Source organism: Polyodon spathula, chromosome 10 (assembly GCF_017654505.1).
Source record: "Polyodon spathula isolate WHYD16114869_AA chromosome 10, ASM1765450v1, whole genome shotgun sequence".
Taxonomy (NCBI): domain Eukaryota; kingdom Metazoa; phylum Chordata; class Actinopteri; order Acipenseriformes; family Polyodontidae; genus Polyodon; species Polyodon spathula.
In genome coordinates, this window is record NC_054543.1 from 30,177,909 (window position 1) to 30,194,503 (window position 16,595).

At 40.0% G+C, this 16,595-nt stretch overlaps 1 protein-coding gene across 1 annotated transcript in view; it reads right to left on the bottom strand.

Moving 5' to 3' along the window:
- Positions 1 to 740: 740 nt before the first annotated feature.
- LOC121322076 (unconventional myosin-X-like) overlaps positions 741 to 16,595 on the bottom strand; it is a 117,030-nt gene continuing 101,175 nt past the window's right edge. The window contains exons 29-41 of the mRNA XM_041261579.1: positions 15,453 to 15,546; positions 11,176 to 11,231; positions 10,601 to 10,743; positions 10,223 to 10,417; positions 9,473 to 9,630; positions 7,716 to 7,839; positions 6,594 to 6,891; positions 6,198 to 6,405; positions 5,465 to 5,601; positions 4,853 to 4,976; positions 3,930 to 4,388; positions 3,386 to 3,577; positions 741 to 2,746 (exon numbers count right to left, since the gene is read on the bottom strand). Coding sequence (XP_041117513.1) covers positions 2,642 to 2,746; positions 3,386 to 3,577; positions 3,930 to 4,388; positions 4,853 to 4,976; positions 5,465 to 5,601; positions 6,198 to 6,405; positions 6,594 to 6,891; positions 7,716 to 7,839; positions 9,473 to 9,630; positions 10,223 to 10,417; positions 10,601 to 10,743; positions 11,176 to 11,231; positions 15,453 to 15,546 — 2,293 coding nt within the window. The 3' untranslated portion in view covers positions 741 to 2,641. The remainder of the gene's footprint in view (positions 2,747 to 3,385; positions 3,578 to 3,929; positions 4,389 to 4,852; positions 4,977 to 5,464; positions 5,602 to 6,197; positions 6,406 to 6,593; positions 6,892 to 7,715; positions 7,840 to 9,472; positions 9,631 to 10,222; positions 10,418 to 10,600; positions 10,744 to 11,175; positions 11,232 to 15,452; positions 15,547 to 16,595) is intronic.

The following is a 16,595-nucleotide window of genomic DNA, read 5'->3' on the forward strand; positions in this document are numbered from 1 at the left end:
CCCCTAGTTTTTTTTTTTTTGTTTTTTTTTTTTTTTTTTTTTTTATGCCCTTTAGGACAAATTACACCGTGTAACAATTTTTTTTTTTTTTTTTTTTTTTTTTTTTTTTTTTTTTTTTTTTTTTTTTGTTCCTGTATTTACAGTATAATCGTAAATCTCGAAAAACTACTCACTTCTAAATCTTTTGTAGTCATTTTTGTATTACTTTAGTATAAATACATGTTAATTTGGATTCATATGTTGTTTTCTTCTGACTTTATGTGAACGGAAAGACACACATTTGCCCGTTTTCCCATTGGAAATAGTGATATTTTGAAATATCACTGTCCTGGTCACAAAAGCAAAGTTTGTGGGGAATAATAGCCATTTTCTGTACTTTTGAGGCATAAGCAATTAGGAAATAACACTTACTACCCAGGAACAAAAATTGTGTTACATAGTGTTATCAATATATTAACTGCAACACTGAATAAAATGTAGAATACAATGGCATTACAAGAATCCAAACATTGTTAGGCAGTAGCTATTCTGGATTCATGAAAAGCAAACAAACTGATTCTTGTCTATTGGCTATGGCTACTGTTGCTTGAAAGAGAGACTGAAAGACGGAGTTCCCATTTTCCCCCACATAGTTCTTGTGCTTTAAAACATTTAAATCAGAAACAATTTTAATTGGAATGCGTTCTAATTTTAGGAGAGAAAACATCAAGCAAGAGACTTTAAAAAAGGACAAGACATAATCCAATAATTTATTAAAGCACTTGTAAAGCCAGTTACAAAAAAATAAACCAAAAAAAAAAAAAAAAAAAAACAATAAGCACAATTTTATAATAAACAGTACACTCTTACTCTGATGTGGCTGCCAGCAGCTATCCCAGAGGCCACTGCATAACAGAAGTAAAAGGTGGAAGGGCTTGGGTAGAGTGTACAGTATGTCGTCATGACAACATGTGTGTGAGGAGTCTCCCGTTAGCCCACTTAACATATGCAGTTCTCGGGTCACCCCATCATCCTTTTATTTTTCAACAGTAGTAGCGTAAACAGATTAATAAATATCCCCTCCCTCCCCTTCGAAGTACACAATACCATCATTCCCAAACCAGAAGTACCTGTCTTCATAAACTGAAAACATTTTCTTTATTCCACCTTGGAAGGAGCCTTCATATCCCCCCCGCCCACCTTTAAAAGCAGTGGAGTAAAACTTTTTGGTAAAATATAGTAAAATCAGTGAGCTTCAGGCAACTATTGCTACTCTCCTCCCCCAGCTAGAAACTGAGGAAAGTGGGAAACTAGTCACCAGTAATTAGCAATGGCCGGTGAAGGTAAAATAATATTGGCTAACGTTGTGCAAGTCTGTGAGGGAGTTTATTCAAGTGGGAAGGTATTGCTACTGCCCAAACAAACAAGATTTCCCCCACATCTATCAGCAGTAAGTCCTACAGCTCAATTTGGAAGGCATTTTTTGGGGAATTGGAGCAGCAAGTCTCATTAAGGCATACAAACCTAGGGATGGAAATAGTTCTGCCCTGTTTCAAATCCTATCTGAAGTGTTAGGCCCCATACCAAACATGGAAACTAGGGGTATCAGTTGCACACAGAACAGCAAACTAAAAGCTTTAGAAGCAAGTGCTGGTTTTGGTGGGACCTGCGTTAGGTTTTTACAGATGATTCTGAAACAAAGTGGATTCCTACAGTTTTAAAAATCAAGCTAGCCATTTGCTTGATAAGGAAAAGATTCATATAAGTTAAAGTGAGATTGAGAAATGGTTCAGTATTGGTTGTGCATTTGGTTGGTTATGGTTTATACAGTTACAAGGTATTTAACCAAACTAAAGGAAAAGAAAGGGTAGGTGACCTCTAGTGGGAGCAAGTGGGAGTGATATTTCTGTGGGCTGCGACTCAAAGCCGTGAATCCTAAGCTAATTACCTAATTATTTGTTTTAAGAAAGAGAGTCATTACTTTTGTAAACATGACAGTAAATTTGTGTTTGGAAGACATCGCTGGCTACTTGCAGAACCGTATTTATTAAGTGTCAATGTGAGCTTTCTCACACTGGGCCACAACCCTGTTGCAGTAGTACCTGGGTATGGATGATTTTGGGGAAAAAGGGATTGAATCTCAACCCAGTCCAGAACAAGCCTGGATCCTAAAAATCAGCCTCAATTAAAACTTGGCACAGTTCTGGTGTATGGGGCACTTCCAGTGGCATTTCCATCCCTGGTTTAATAAACATCAATACATGATATAGATTTATGCTAGTAGACCACAAGAAAGAAAGAATGCAAGAAAGCAACATTTGTTTTTTTGACTCTGAGGTGTAGCGGTAAACACAAAGAGAACCAGCGAACAAAGTCACTGTGCTTTTAAACTACACAGCAGGGTCCTCTCTCCATTCAGTGACATTAAGTCTTCGTGTTAACAGTAAAAAAAATATTTACAGGAGATAAGAAGTTTGTTAGTCTTCTGCATACGTGATTAGTGCAGTCATTTTCAAGTCCTCCTGTCCTGCAAGACTTCATTTTTAAATCTACTAAATCAGCAATTCTAAGTTTTCTATTGGTGTGGTCATGGACTTCCTGTTACCAAACGCATCACTTCCTGTTGTGTGGATGGAGCCCTGCTGTGATTGGACTGCACCGATCACCTGATCCAGGTGCTGCCCCGTCCAGAGATAGATTTCACGCTGCAGCGCTTCTTCACGATCATGTTGATGTAGGCTTTCATGATCTTGGTGATCTCCCCAACCTGAAAGAACAACAATAACTTGACTTTCCTTGAGTTTCTTGATGTTCTGCCACATTACTTGAATCTGCCTGTGTTTAGATCAATTGAATAGACCACACAAGGCCATGTTCACAAAGCATTTGTCAATTTATAAGCTCCTATTCATTAGTTTTTAACTTTATCAGGTTTCCTTTCCCTTTTACAAAAGCATACTGCTAACTTAAGACTGGGGAAACACTTATAGATATATTATTATTATTACAATAGTAGACCCCCTTACCTAGGGTGACTTACAATTGTATACAAAAAATACATAAAGAATTACAGTACAATTAAGAGCAAGATACAACATACAATGACTTCAGTCCTAATAGGAGCAAATACAAAATATAATACGATTTGATGTTGCCCAGTCTTTGAGAAAGAAACCAAAAACATACCTAAACTAGAAATGGGTGTTTTTGTGAACTAAAACAAAAATCCCAGGGGGTATAATTTAATGTGAGTGTCGTATTAGATCAGATGTGAAAGTTATGTCTCTATACAGCAGACCTCACATGACCTCAATGTGGCAGCCATATAGTCAAGGTCACACATTTAGCATGCTCCCTTCAAAGGGAGTCTATTCTTGATCGTTCTTGCTTATCGGTAAGCGCTTACCTGTGGTGTTTCAAAGTACATCTCCCGTTCATCCACAGTGATTTTGTAAGTGCTAGCCAGGGGCGCTCCGAAGAAGACGACGTGCTCGTAGGGGAAGGTTTCCAGGGGCTTGGGTTCTCCCCGCTTGTACACAGATATGTTGTCCGCACTCACTCCCAGCCACAGATCATGGGGGAACCCGCCTTCCTTACACTGCAAGGAAACATCAGACAATCAGCCTCATTACACTACAGCATTATTTGATTTTTTTATAGCATACTGTAAGGTAGGGCTGCACCCTGTATAATCTCATTTTCATTAAATGTATAATAAACCATCATTTGTGAGCCTTGTCTGGGCCACAGGGTCATTCTTTTCCACTTACAAAAATCACTGAATCGACCTTCTGAAATCAGATTAGACATAACAGTAGTTTACCGGAGCAGGAGCATAAGTGTGCTTTTACCTAATAAAAGGTAGGCACCCATTGGCCTGTATCAGGGAGGACTGCTGCAGACAATTAAGTAAACTTGACCTCTATGTCCTAGACAAAAGCGGTCCTTACCTCAACGTCAAAGAGCGTGGAGCCGTACCCTGGCCACTCCTTGATAATAGACATGTACTTGACCATAGCCTGGTGCTGGGGCAGGCCCTGCAGCCGTGTCCACTTCTCCAGCACGCTGGTGCGGGCAGCTGACAGCTCCTCCTTCACCCACATCTCCAGCATCTGCTCTTCCTCCATGCGTTGCTTCTTCATGGTGCCAGTCTTGAAGCTGCGCCGCAGGGTTCCCTCCAGGAAGCTGGTGCGCCGTCGCTCCAGGGTGTGGCCCATGCTGCTGCTGCCGGCGCCACTCTTGGTGGACTGTAGGATGCGGCTGCGCAGACGCCCCACTGGGTAGACGCTGTCCAGACTCCAGCCTGCCCGGCCTATGTCCCCATGCAGGTACTGCAGACGTAGGGCAGCCAGGTGCTGAAGAGTTTCCTCTGGGGCAGGCAAGTGCCCACTGATCAGGGTTTCGTGGGCCTGTGAGGAAAAGACGCAAGAGGATAGATAGATAGATAGATAGATAGATAGATAGATAGATAGATAGATAGATAGATAGATAGAGAGTGTTAGTCTTGCTGAGGTACTTAACTCCTTTTTCTGTATCAAGGCTATGACTCAATTAATAGATACTACTTTGTTCTTTTCCCTATAGAAACCCAGTCAATTTCACACAACTATAGGGCTTATTTTAAAATCCTGTAACATTGGACTGTATTCCAAACAACTCATGGGGAACACTGCAATTGTAGGTGGAATACAATAGAAAAAGCACTGTAACACAATAGGAGTTCTCGGTCATGTAAACATAGCTTTCACAAGCCTCGGTTGAATATTCTATAGCAGGCATTCTTGCATAAATTGACCAATTTATGGATTCTGAATTGTTCACATTTGCAGAATATGGGCAGGACTGTGGTTGTGGGTTTACTGAAGAGGCTCACCTGCTCAAACATGAAGGCAAACTCCACCCCCTCCTGGGGCACGCTCTCCACATCCAGGAAACAGTAGAGTTTGAAGTAGAGCCGCCACTGGCCTTCTTCCTCCTCTTCCACAGTACCTGCCAACCTGCAATAGAATAGTGTCACTGCTGATCAGTAAAGTTGGTCCTTCACTTACTGATGGGCAGAGGCTTATGTACAAGTTTCTATTTCATTTGACAAAGAAATCTTAATGCATGTGGTGTTCCATTAAAATCCAAAGTGGTTTTATACATGATTTGCTTCACAATTATTTAAAAAGATGATGCTTTAAAATGTTACATACATGCAAAATTATCTGTTCGACAAGCCCAAAAGTGGGTTGATGTAGGTGTTAGGAATGGGGGCATGAATGGCAGGGGATTTTTATATACTTTTTACTTTGATGTTTTCTACTGTGATGTTTATTCATCTGCAACACTGGCACTTTTTTGTGAATGACGAGTATATGACAATGTTGGGGAAAAAAAAAATCATATTTCATCAGCAAAAGGAACATTTGAGATTTTTGTATCTTAAAAAGAGGGTTTGCCTGAAAAAAAATTTGCAATAAAGAAAACACAGAAGCAACCCCACCTCTCAAATTTGGCCAGCACGTCGGACACTATGACTCTGCTCTCCACAGCTCTGTCTATTGCCTGGTTGTGCTCGAAGAGGGCAAACATGTTGCGGCTGTCCTCCATAGCCAGGCCTCGAATCAGCTTCTCTACTACCTTCGAATGGAAGAGAGAGAGGGAGAGGGAGAGGGAGAGAGGGGTTGGTAACAGCCAGCAGGACCAGATTCAATATGTACATCCCCAGGGGATACGAGTGTCATCTGCCTTGCTCCCAGTTTTATGAGGGTGTCTTGGTAAATCAAGATTAATGGTGCTACTGTGTTTATATCAGAAATCAAAGTATGTTAGTATATTTTAGTGCATGTCAGTATAAATTATGGATGCAGAATAACAACAACAACTAATCATTTAGCAGATACTTTTATCCAAAGCGACTTAGAGATTGGGGATGAATTATGCATCAACAACTGCTGCTGCAGAGTCACTTACAATAGAGGACCCCAGTTTTACGTCCCATCCGAAGGACGGAGCACAAGGAGGTTAATTGACTTGCTCAGGGTCACACAGTGGCTGAGCCGGGATTTGAACTGGGAACCTCCTGGTATCAAGCCATTTTCTTTAACCACTGGACCACTAAGTATCCTAAAAACTGCACACGTGCCACTCTTTAGAATCTGCATGGTTCCGCTTCCATTGCATACATTCTATGTGAGTGTAAGTATGTGTGTGTAACAATTCAGGGCGATGCTTACCTCTCCGGCAGTGGTGTGGGAGTTAATGGAGATCTTGCAGGAGCCTCCTCCATGGCAGTAGACAGTGGTGGTCATCTCCTGCCGGGTGAGCAGAGCCGCAATCTCCTCCTGCGATGGGACAAACTCCCGCGACTTGGTCTTCTTCAGAGACTCGCCAATAAAGTGGGCGTACTTCTCAATCTCCGTCCCCAGGAACTGATCTCTAATCCTGGTGAGAGACAAATGCACCTTTCAATTTTCATTTTACATTTATAAAATCGCCGTTTTCAGTTTCAGGAAAAAAAAAAAAAAAAAAAAAAAAAAGAAAAACAACTAAAAACAAGAATTGTGCCAACAATAATCTGGAGTAAAGCACATTGAGAAGCTGGCCTGCAAGGTGTGAGGAGCAGTGCTGACCTCTTCAGGTGGAACTTAAGATAGCGGAGGATGGCTCGGCTGGGCAGGAATGTGCAGCTCATGCAGGTCAGGAGGTGCCAGTGTGCACAGTTGGCGGGGCTGTTGGGCTGGGGCACGTGGTTGGTCTGCTTGATGAGCTGGCAGTAGACCTCGTCTCGGAGTGTCCGCAGGTCCTGGCAGGTCTGTAGGATGCCCTGGATTATGGGCACCGGGTCCGACACAGTCTCCATCTCCTGCAGGGAGTTGAACATCTTCACCGCCTCATCCTGCATACTGGCATAACCCTTCTCTCTTTGAACTGGCAAACAGATAGGAAAAGGGACAAAGGACAAAGGACAAAGGACAGAGAGATTAGTTGTTTTACATATATGCTTTCCAGTGGTTATAATAAATAAAATTAGTCTAATTAAACAATTAACCTCAGGATTTAATTTTTAATTATGGCAACGCTTTTCTTACGGTGCTTATTTGATGACCAAATAAAGCAACAGCAACTGTGATAAAGATAACGGACGGTATTGGGCATGTTATGCTGTGTTCACAATTAATAAATTCACAGTTATGACATGTTTTGATATTTGATACTGAAAATGCTGCTATAAGTAGAGCTATAATTAAAATTAATTACAAGTGTAAGTTATACGATTCTCTTTAATTGTTTCTCCGATTGTTTTCCTTTAAAAAAAAAAAAGGGGGGGATGCAAATATGGTATGCTTTGCAAACATGAATGAGCAAAAATAAGTCAGGTCAGTCAAACTCTGAACAAAAAAGGCCTATTTAAATTAAATCTACATTTCACAATATCTAAATACATCCAGCATATAATTGTTTAAATCTGACATTGTTCAGATCAATTTATTAGACCACAGGGTACTATAGTTCAAGTGGGTTTTAACTGAACTGGTCCCTTAACCCTTAGAACACATGGCATTCCATTCACAACATTAAACATGCACTCAACTGTAAAGTATGAGAAACTATTTCAAGCAGACGTTTCTGTGAAGGTTTCTAATCTCACCTCCCTCTACAGGCAATGTGGGGAAGCTGGTATTGCCACATCTTGTGCTAGGCCTTTTGCCTTCAGTGCTGTCAATACAGCATCATTAAATCAAAACTCTTACGGTTCATGTTGATGTCTCCATAAGGAAGGGGCAGAAGCGGGGAGTGCAGCGGGTGCTGGGTGTATCTCAGGATGGGGTTCCTCCTGTACGTCTGCTCCACAGCCTCAGAGTTCAAACTGTTCTCCTGTCAAGACAGAACCAGCACGGATGAGCTGCTGTTTCCAACGTACCCGAACAAAAACATTTCATTTTCAACCGTTATTATGGCTATTTTAATATCTCTATCACACTCATCCAAATATTACAGCTCCTGTGTGACCGTATTATCTTGATAAAGGTCTCCATATTGCCAATTAGACAGCAAAAAGACACTCACAGAAACAGCCCTGTCAAATAGCTTCTTAACAGATCCACTACAAAAAAACTTCATGCACACAAACAAAGCCTCACACAGGTGGGGGTACTGTACAAAATTTGGTACAATTAAAATTTAGGAACACAATTATAGCTAGTTTCACAGACCCTAATGTTTAGGTAAGGTACTATAGTCTAACATTTGTGCTAATCAAGGTCTGTTAAACTAACCTTTAATGGTACCTTTCACTGAGGGAGCTGAAATAAACAGACTTAAAGAATGTATTTTCTTTTGCAAAACACACACAGTCCCTAGAATGGTTGCCATGAATATTGCATTGCATTGCATTACACTTTTCAGCACATACTTTACCTAAGAAAATACTCATACGGTACTAAATGGATTTTCAGTGGACAACAGACTTGTTTGAAAAAACATCACTGACTGCTTCAACTTGTATTATTGGTGGGTCTTCTTGTATCAATCACTACATGGCACTGACTGTCTTGACATGGATTCAATACAGGCATTGCTAGATATTATTCAGTTCATGATGCCATACCCATATTAGAGTCTCTGTGAGGTTTTTACCAGGTATTTCTATAACAATTCAAGCTTATTTAAGCAGATATTTTGAGGAAACAAATATGTTCAGAATTACTGGCAAATGCAAGGTTCATGGCCACCACAGAATGGAGTCTTGGTAGCCTTATTTAGATGAGGCTACAGAATACCTTTTTGGTTTAAAAGAGCATCCCTTGTTACAAAGACAGGAGGTGGAAGGGTACACTTAAAAGGACTGAAATAAAAACAGGTTTAACATAGAAAAAATCTTAACATTTAAATAAACATTTTCAATGGTTTATAACCAGTCTTTATACTTACTCCTTTCCAGTCACCTATTTTTACATATCTCCCTATATAGACTAGACCTAACAAAAACCTTGACTTGTATACTGCCATATACTGTGGTCTCAAATGTGCTGTTTTGATAGAAAAATGTGTTATATATGTCACTGTAAAGCATGTCAGTGAACATATGAAGCTGACAGGAAAATATGACAGGAAAGAAGATGTTGAAAGGCTGGGGAAAATGTCCTAGGAAGTATAAGAACACCAGAAAGTAAGGTGTGCAAACAGGGTTCTTTAACCTTGTGTAGTACCAGATATTTAAAAATTAAAAACACATGTTTCTTTCAAAAGGTTATATTTGAGACCTAGCCAACATTAGTGCATGACAGGTAAATCTATTGTTACTTTAAAACAGCCTTATCTCATATTTCAATGGGACCATCACAATCTCATCCCACTTGAGTATCTCCTCCAGTGACACTCTGACCTTCACAAAGAACATTACAGCATTGTAAAACACTATGATGGAAACTAAAAGAACAACACTGTGCTGCCACAAAACACCAAAACCCTACAATGCTTCATTCAAGCCCTAGCTGACTGCGCTTACTTTGATGTCCCGGATGAGCTGCTGTGTTGGCGTCTCTATGGGCACCTTGCCGTCAATGACGCCCTGTATGGCCGTCGCCCACCTCATCGCCTCATTCAGCAGCTTGGTGTACAGCCTGTAAGAGTGCTTGCGGCCATGGACTATGATGTTCCAGTAGCCTGAGCAATTACACAAGAATTATTGTATAATGCATGTTCCGTAAACAGGGATCTTCAATACAAGTAAATGTCATCTTCAGTTATCAACATGAAGTCTTGTAAGTAACACAGTACTTAGAGTGCACAGAGCCCAGTTTGAGCATTAACCTTTTTATTATTACAAATCAGAATTCATAAGGAACTCACATTTCTCAAAAAAAAAAGAGTGCTTCTGAAAAATCTAATTTGTGGGGAAGTGCATTGGGGAAGCATATTGCACCTGCTTCAGTTTGTGAGGTTTCACTTATGGGCTTCAGTGAACAGAAAATGCTAATATGCTATCCTGACAGTATTTTGAAAATCAATTGGCTAATAATGATCTAAGCAGAAACAATACAGAAATCATTCCTTAAAATCAGCACTAGTGGGCACCCTGAAAGAACCACCCTCTGACCCCCACAGGGCAGCCCCTCTAGGGCAGGGCTGAAGCGCACTGGCCTGGCAGCATGCACAGCCTCCCCTTCTCTACGGAGAGAGTAGTTTACAGTTCCATCAAATCAAATGACAAGCACTAAAATAAATATGCAAGAAATCAACGAGTGGAATGACGTACCTGTTTCTTTGAAGATTTTCTCATCAGGCTGCACCACAGAGCAGAGACTGTTGAGGACAAGCGTGCCGAGTTTGGAGGCGTTGCGCTCGGAGGACTTGTAGTAATCCAGCGCGTTGCTGGTGAGGACGAACCACCGCTTCTTCAGCTTAAGCGAGGTGCTCTTACCTCCAGACTTCACCTCCTTGTGGAGCCAGCCTGGAATACAGGGGGTGGCAGGGTTTTAGCAGGGAGACTCCAGCAGCACTTTCAAAACAGAACCTCACTATGACAGCCTAGCTGACTTAGTTAGCATGCTGGCCAACCAGAGCAAATGGTTCTGCCCAGTGTAGTGAATAATAGCTGAGCATCATGGGTAATTTGAAGGTCCTCCATACTCACCTCTCACGAGGAACTCCTGCCCGTCGACCTTGGAGTCTCCCTTTGGTTTCTGCAGCAGGCTGATCCAGTGGTGCATCTCCTCCGCTGTGTCTGTGTTGCAGTGGATCACACGATTGGCCGTGATGATCACAAAGGAGTTCTGCCTGAAGAAGGAGAAATGCAGCAGAAGCTGTATTAGTGAACCGTTCGGTCTGCAGGGTTTTCATTCAGCTACATCACAAACACCGCTTCCATTGAAGTCAAAGCATTTTTATTGTTACAAGTACTCTCCTCCTAGTATTAAATAATGGGTAAAAAAATGTTGTACCATCACATTCAAACTTTTAACCGAGTAAATTAAATTATATTTATAAATATATATTTTATTAAAAATAGGACATATTTTATTTAAGTTAGTATAGTTTTTTTGTCCCCGAAACGGTGAAAAAACATTAAAAATGATTACTCAGGGTTAACTTTATCTAACCATTTGCATTAGTTAAACTTCACATGCACAGCAGCCCAACACTGAACCATCCCCGTGTTTGACCACTAGAGTGCAGTGCGGTAGAAAATGTACAGAGGCATGGATGTACCTGTCAGGATTGTCGGAGGCACATACCGAGTCAATCAGGCCAACGTCCAAAGTCCCCTGTAATAAAGAACAAATACTGTATACTTTACATGCATACCTACACTTTAACACTAGCTATAGTAATGACGGGACATTACAGTTCTGGTAACTATACCAGAATTACAGTCCCTCAGACTGGTGATGCTAATATTATATAGTATTCACTGTGTTTTACTGGGAGAAGGGTTTTATTTAGAATTGTATACTGGATCTATGAAGTGGTATCGAACATTTCCAGTAAAGACAACTCAGCTTTAATTACTAATTGAAGCTAAATAAAATAAAATAAAATAAACATTCATACAGTTTAGATGGCAAACCAACATTTGTAAAGGACAAATTGTCAATTAAATGGAATAACCTTTTGGGGCTGTATTAGCAGGGTGCGATTTGATGGGGGGGGGGGGGGGGGGGGGGGGGGGGGGGGGGGGGGGATTTTTAATTCAAAATAGCTTTCTTCGGGACATTTTAAAACATCCGATATTTAAAATTGCAAAATGTATGCTGCATCACTTATGCACACACTGACTTCAAAAAGCTCGGTCTAAGCATTTAAGGTCCCCAGGTCAGTAGCACACTGTATAAATGATTTAAAAAAAATAAAGGAATGGAGTCTGATTTCATTGGAGCCATATTATGAAGTTCGGCTGAATAAAGAAGTGGATCAGGCTCGCATTCCATTCACCCTTCATTGTCATGCTGTACACACCGTAGAAAGAAATTAACCAATGAAAATCAACTAATGTGAACGTCATTCAGATGCAAACCATTATTTTTTATCATCATCGGAAGTGCATACTATATTAAAAGAAAAAAGAAATGAAGAGATTAGTTACACTATGTAACACTATTTTTGTTCCTGGGTAGTAAGTGTTATTTGCTAATTGCTTATGCCTCAAAAGTATAGAAAATGGCTATTATTCCCCACAAACTTTGCTTTTGTGACCAGGACAGTGATATTTTGAAATTTACCTATTTCCAATGAGAAAACGGGCAAATTTGTGTCTTTTCGTTCACATAAAGTCAGAAAAAAACATATGAATCCAAATTAACATGTATATATACTAAAGTAATACAAAAATGACTACAAAAGATTTAGAAGTGAGTAGTTTTTCGCGATTTACGATAATACTGTAAATCACTTTCACGAATCAGCCCCCAAATGTAGTCTCCCATCACGTTCTCGTTATACTGTCCTTGGTAGCGGCGTTCAAAGTCCAGTATATCCTGGCGGAAGCGCTCGCCTTGCTCCTCCGAGTACGCTCCCATGTTCTCCTTGAATTTATCAAGATGAGCATCAAGGATATGGACTTTGAGGGACATCCTACAGCCCATTGTGCCGTAGTTCTTCACCAGAGTCTCAACCAGCTCCACATAGTTTTCGGCCTTGTGATTGCCCAGGAAGCCCCGAACTACAGCAACAAAGCTGTTCCAAGCCGCTTTCTCCTTACTAGTGAGCTTCTTGGGGAATTCATTGCACTCCAGGATCTTCTTTATCTGTGGTCCGACGAAGACACTGGCTTTGCCCTTTGCCTCAGACAGCTTAGGGAAGAAGTCTTGAAGGTACTTGAAGGCTGCCGACTCCTTATCTAGAGCTCTGACAAATTGTTTCATAAGGCCCAATTTGATGTGCAGTGGTGGCATCAGCACCTTCCGGGGGTCCACCAGTGGCTCCCACTTGACGTTGTTCCTCCCCACAGAGAACTCGGTCCGCTGTGGCCAGTCCCGCCTGTGGTAGTGCGCCTTGGTGTCCCTGCTGTCCCAAAGGCAAAGATAGCAGAGAAACTTGGTAAAACTGCCTTGGAGACCCATCAGGAATGCCACCATTGCAGCCTCTTGATGCCATCTCAGAAAAATGCAGATATGTATCCACTTAGGCAGCTGGAACTAAACTGAACTGATGGGCTCAAGGCCCCTGTATTTATACTACTATTTATATTACTGGAAAGTTCTAGAAGTTACTCCAAGTTTACTCAGCACTGAATCTATCGGGAATGTTCTGGAAAATAGGTAAATTTCAAAATATCACTGTCCTGGTCACAAAAGCAAAGTTTGTGGGGAATAATAGCCATTTTCTATACTTTTGAGGCATAAGCAATTAGGAAATAACATTTACTACCCAGGAACCAAAAAAATAAATAAAATTGTTACATGGTGTTATCAGTGAGGTTATGTGCAACAACGCAAGTTTCAGTAGCTGTAAGCGGAGGTAGTTTTGTTATTGTCTTTTGATACTGTATCCACAAAAATAACAACTGCATTTATCATGCATGATGGCAGATTGTAAATGTGCGATTCCTAAAGCTTTTATAGCAGCTGATTTGATATAAATAAGTTCTTGATTCTCTTAACTGTTTAAAGTGTGTACTACAGATGTATCAAGGCTTGGCATTATGTTTTGTTGTTTGTCTATTTATCACCCCCACTGGAAATTTGACAAATTGCACACTGTGTATTAGTAATAGACAAAGTGGTAGACAAGTGGTAGTAAAATGGTTTCAGGATTAGAGCAAATCCAGAATTGAACTACGCTTTACTGTGTAAAATTATACATTGTTATTAACATTACCTTTTGGGTAAATGTCTAAAATACACCCATTTACAAATATGTCAAACCCATTTGCTGTAATTGACACCAAATTGAGACTGAAAAAATGGGAGGGATTGAAAATGAAGCCAAAAGAGAAAATTGTGTACCCCGCAGGATATGACTCACAGGAAAATAGACAGTAACAGATATTATATTATATACCTGTGTTCCGCGTTTGTGTTTATTCCGAATTTTACTAAAAAATTAAAAATGGATTTTTTTTTAACTGGACATCCATTTTTACTGATTTATACCTGATTTTTGTCTATGCAATATTTTCCCGGTACTATTTTCTAGGAAATACAATATATTTTGATTAAAATGCTGTTTTATTTTGACGCCAACATTGTAATAAGCCCTACACTGTATCCTAGGATACAGCAGACACTTAAATGTCAGAGGATCAAATAATGTTCAAAACGTGGTTGTCTGTCACTTCAAACACATTATCACCCGATTATGTTGGCCAATCAAAGAGTGATTTTTGTGGCAAATGCTGGGCACAGTAACTACTAGCTTGATCAAAAACTAAACTGAAATACTTGCAGAAAAATATAATATTTTTAATGGATGAGGAATGGGGATAAATTGTAAATCAGTTCATCAATATTCAAAAGAAAACAAATGTTTCTAACTATACAAAAAGCAAAAATAGCAGAAGTGGGTCAGGTGAGGCGAGGATGTATAGCGCTGCAAATACTGCTGCAGTGAGCTACATATTCTCGCTGACAATACACACGCTTTAATAAAAAGAGAGCGCAGAATGACTGTGTTAATGAGATTATCAGAGTGCTGTGCTTTGCTGGACAGCCACCGTTTATTGCAGAGGTATGTATGTATTGGTGACTTTGCACAACAGTACTGTCCATCAGCTAAAACACTGCATAACGCCGACAATCTTAATCATAAATATTTGACAGAAAATGGTGATGCTTTAGTTGGTAACTTATATGGAATGCATTGATGGAAATGTCCAGTTTGATTTTTGACCCGTCTCCCGACAGCTTGTCCTGCTCAGTTCTGTCAATTTTCTTTTCTTTTTATTATTTCAAGGCAAATAAACCTGGCTTGTTTTGTGCTGTTGTCATGCCTTCTGTTTACACTATTTATGTCAGCACAGAGATTACCCGATTCCATCCCTATCCCTGGAATTTTTTTTTTTTTTTTTTTTTTTAAAAGATAAAAACCAAAAACGTGCAACACTATACATACACCCTTGGTAGGTTCATTGTTTCACAATAAAACACTGTGAAATAATGAATACTTTACAGTAGGGGTTCTGATTCTCAGTTTTAGTTACTGTTTTTAGGTTAAACAAAGCAGCAAGATCCCTTTTTAAGGGACATATAGAAAGACAGTCATTTTGCCAACCAAATAGCCTTCATATACCTCGAGTTATGATACATTTAAACACTTCTACCAGACGAAAAGGAGAAGCTGTTCTCTAGATATAAGCAAAACTAACTGCAAAAGTTTAATGTCCGTATGACTGCCTCCACGTTACTAATTAGTCTTTGGTAGCAAAATTCAGTAACAGACAGCCATAAAAACCCACTAGCAGCATCAGCAGAACAGTTGGTTTACCTGATATTATCTGTAGTCATTGGAAATATGAAATGAAAGTGTATAAGCTGGAACGTAATACTGACCACGGCATTCTTGGGGTTGGCCTGCTCGTCCTGCATCTCGCACAGCTGCTGCACTGTGGCACTGTGGACCCGGCTGAGTACATTGAACCAGCCACTGGAACCAGAGTGGCGAGAGAAAGAAAAGTGTTCAAAAGCAGCAGGGGACTGGGGATAGTACACTAGCTTATTATCAATTAAGGAAAATGATTAACAGACATTTCTACAGTATCCTCAAAAGTTCACTAAAAACAATTCAATTTTGTCCTATTAGGGGCTTAGCGGGTGTGAATGATGTGTGATGGAGACAAGCCTTGAGGGCAGGCTTCTTATGAAGAATCGTTTGTTTCTTATATTCTTGATATTTTTAACTTTGTGGTCAAGCAAGCAAGATTTTCAAGTTTAATTTCTTACTTTTACTTGGACTACTTCCTTTAATATAATAATCTTGCAAGTTAGAAACCCATTAAAAAGTAGACAAAGATTTTGACGCCTTAACATCTGTCCCAGCTATTTTAACAATAATGAGTATGAACAGTTTTAGAGCTTTCAACACAGCATTCTCAGCTGCTCAACACTGTCAACCTGTGTTCTTGAATAATGAGCACAACACAGCATTCTCAGCTTCTTTATTGGAATGCAGTTATCATATATACAGGAAATGACTAACACCATTACAATTTACTAATTCGCAACATGGTGACAGATTTGATGCTTGAAGTTAAAGCTGCCATGCAGCAGAGTGTGACCGCTCCGTGTTTATTTAATTAGTTACAGCTGCTATTAAAAATAAATAAATAAATAAATAAATAAATACACACCAGTTCCTGGAAGCAGGATTTAACACCAAGACTGTTTTGAGGTCAGTAGACCTTAATCCTTTTTAACTTTAAAAGTTTTCTCGTTTTACTACATTACAGTGGAAAGGCTGCTACCCACCAGACACAATGCGGCAAACGGAAGTGTGCAGCAATGCATCAAAATGAACAGACCCTATACTTTATTAAGTCTCTTTCACACCACAGGCGATGCGACAGTCAACGCAGGGGCCGCACTGGAGCGACGTAAAATAAATAGGACTGAATCTTATATTTTTGCGATTTGATCACACCAACTAGGGCACTGAGCAATCAGAGAACAGTTTCAATGGACATAGTCCAGAGTGTA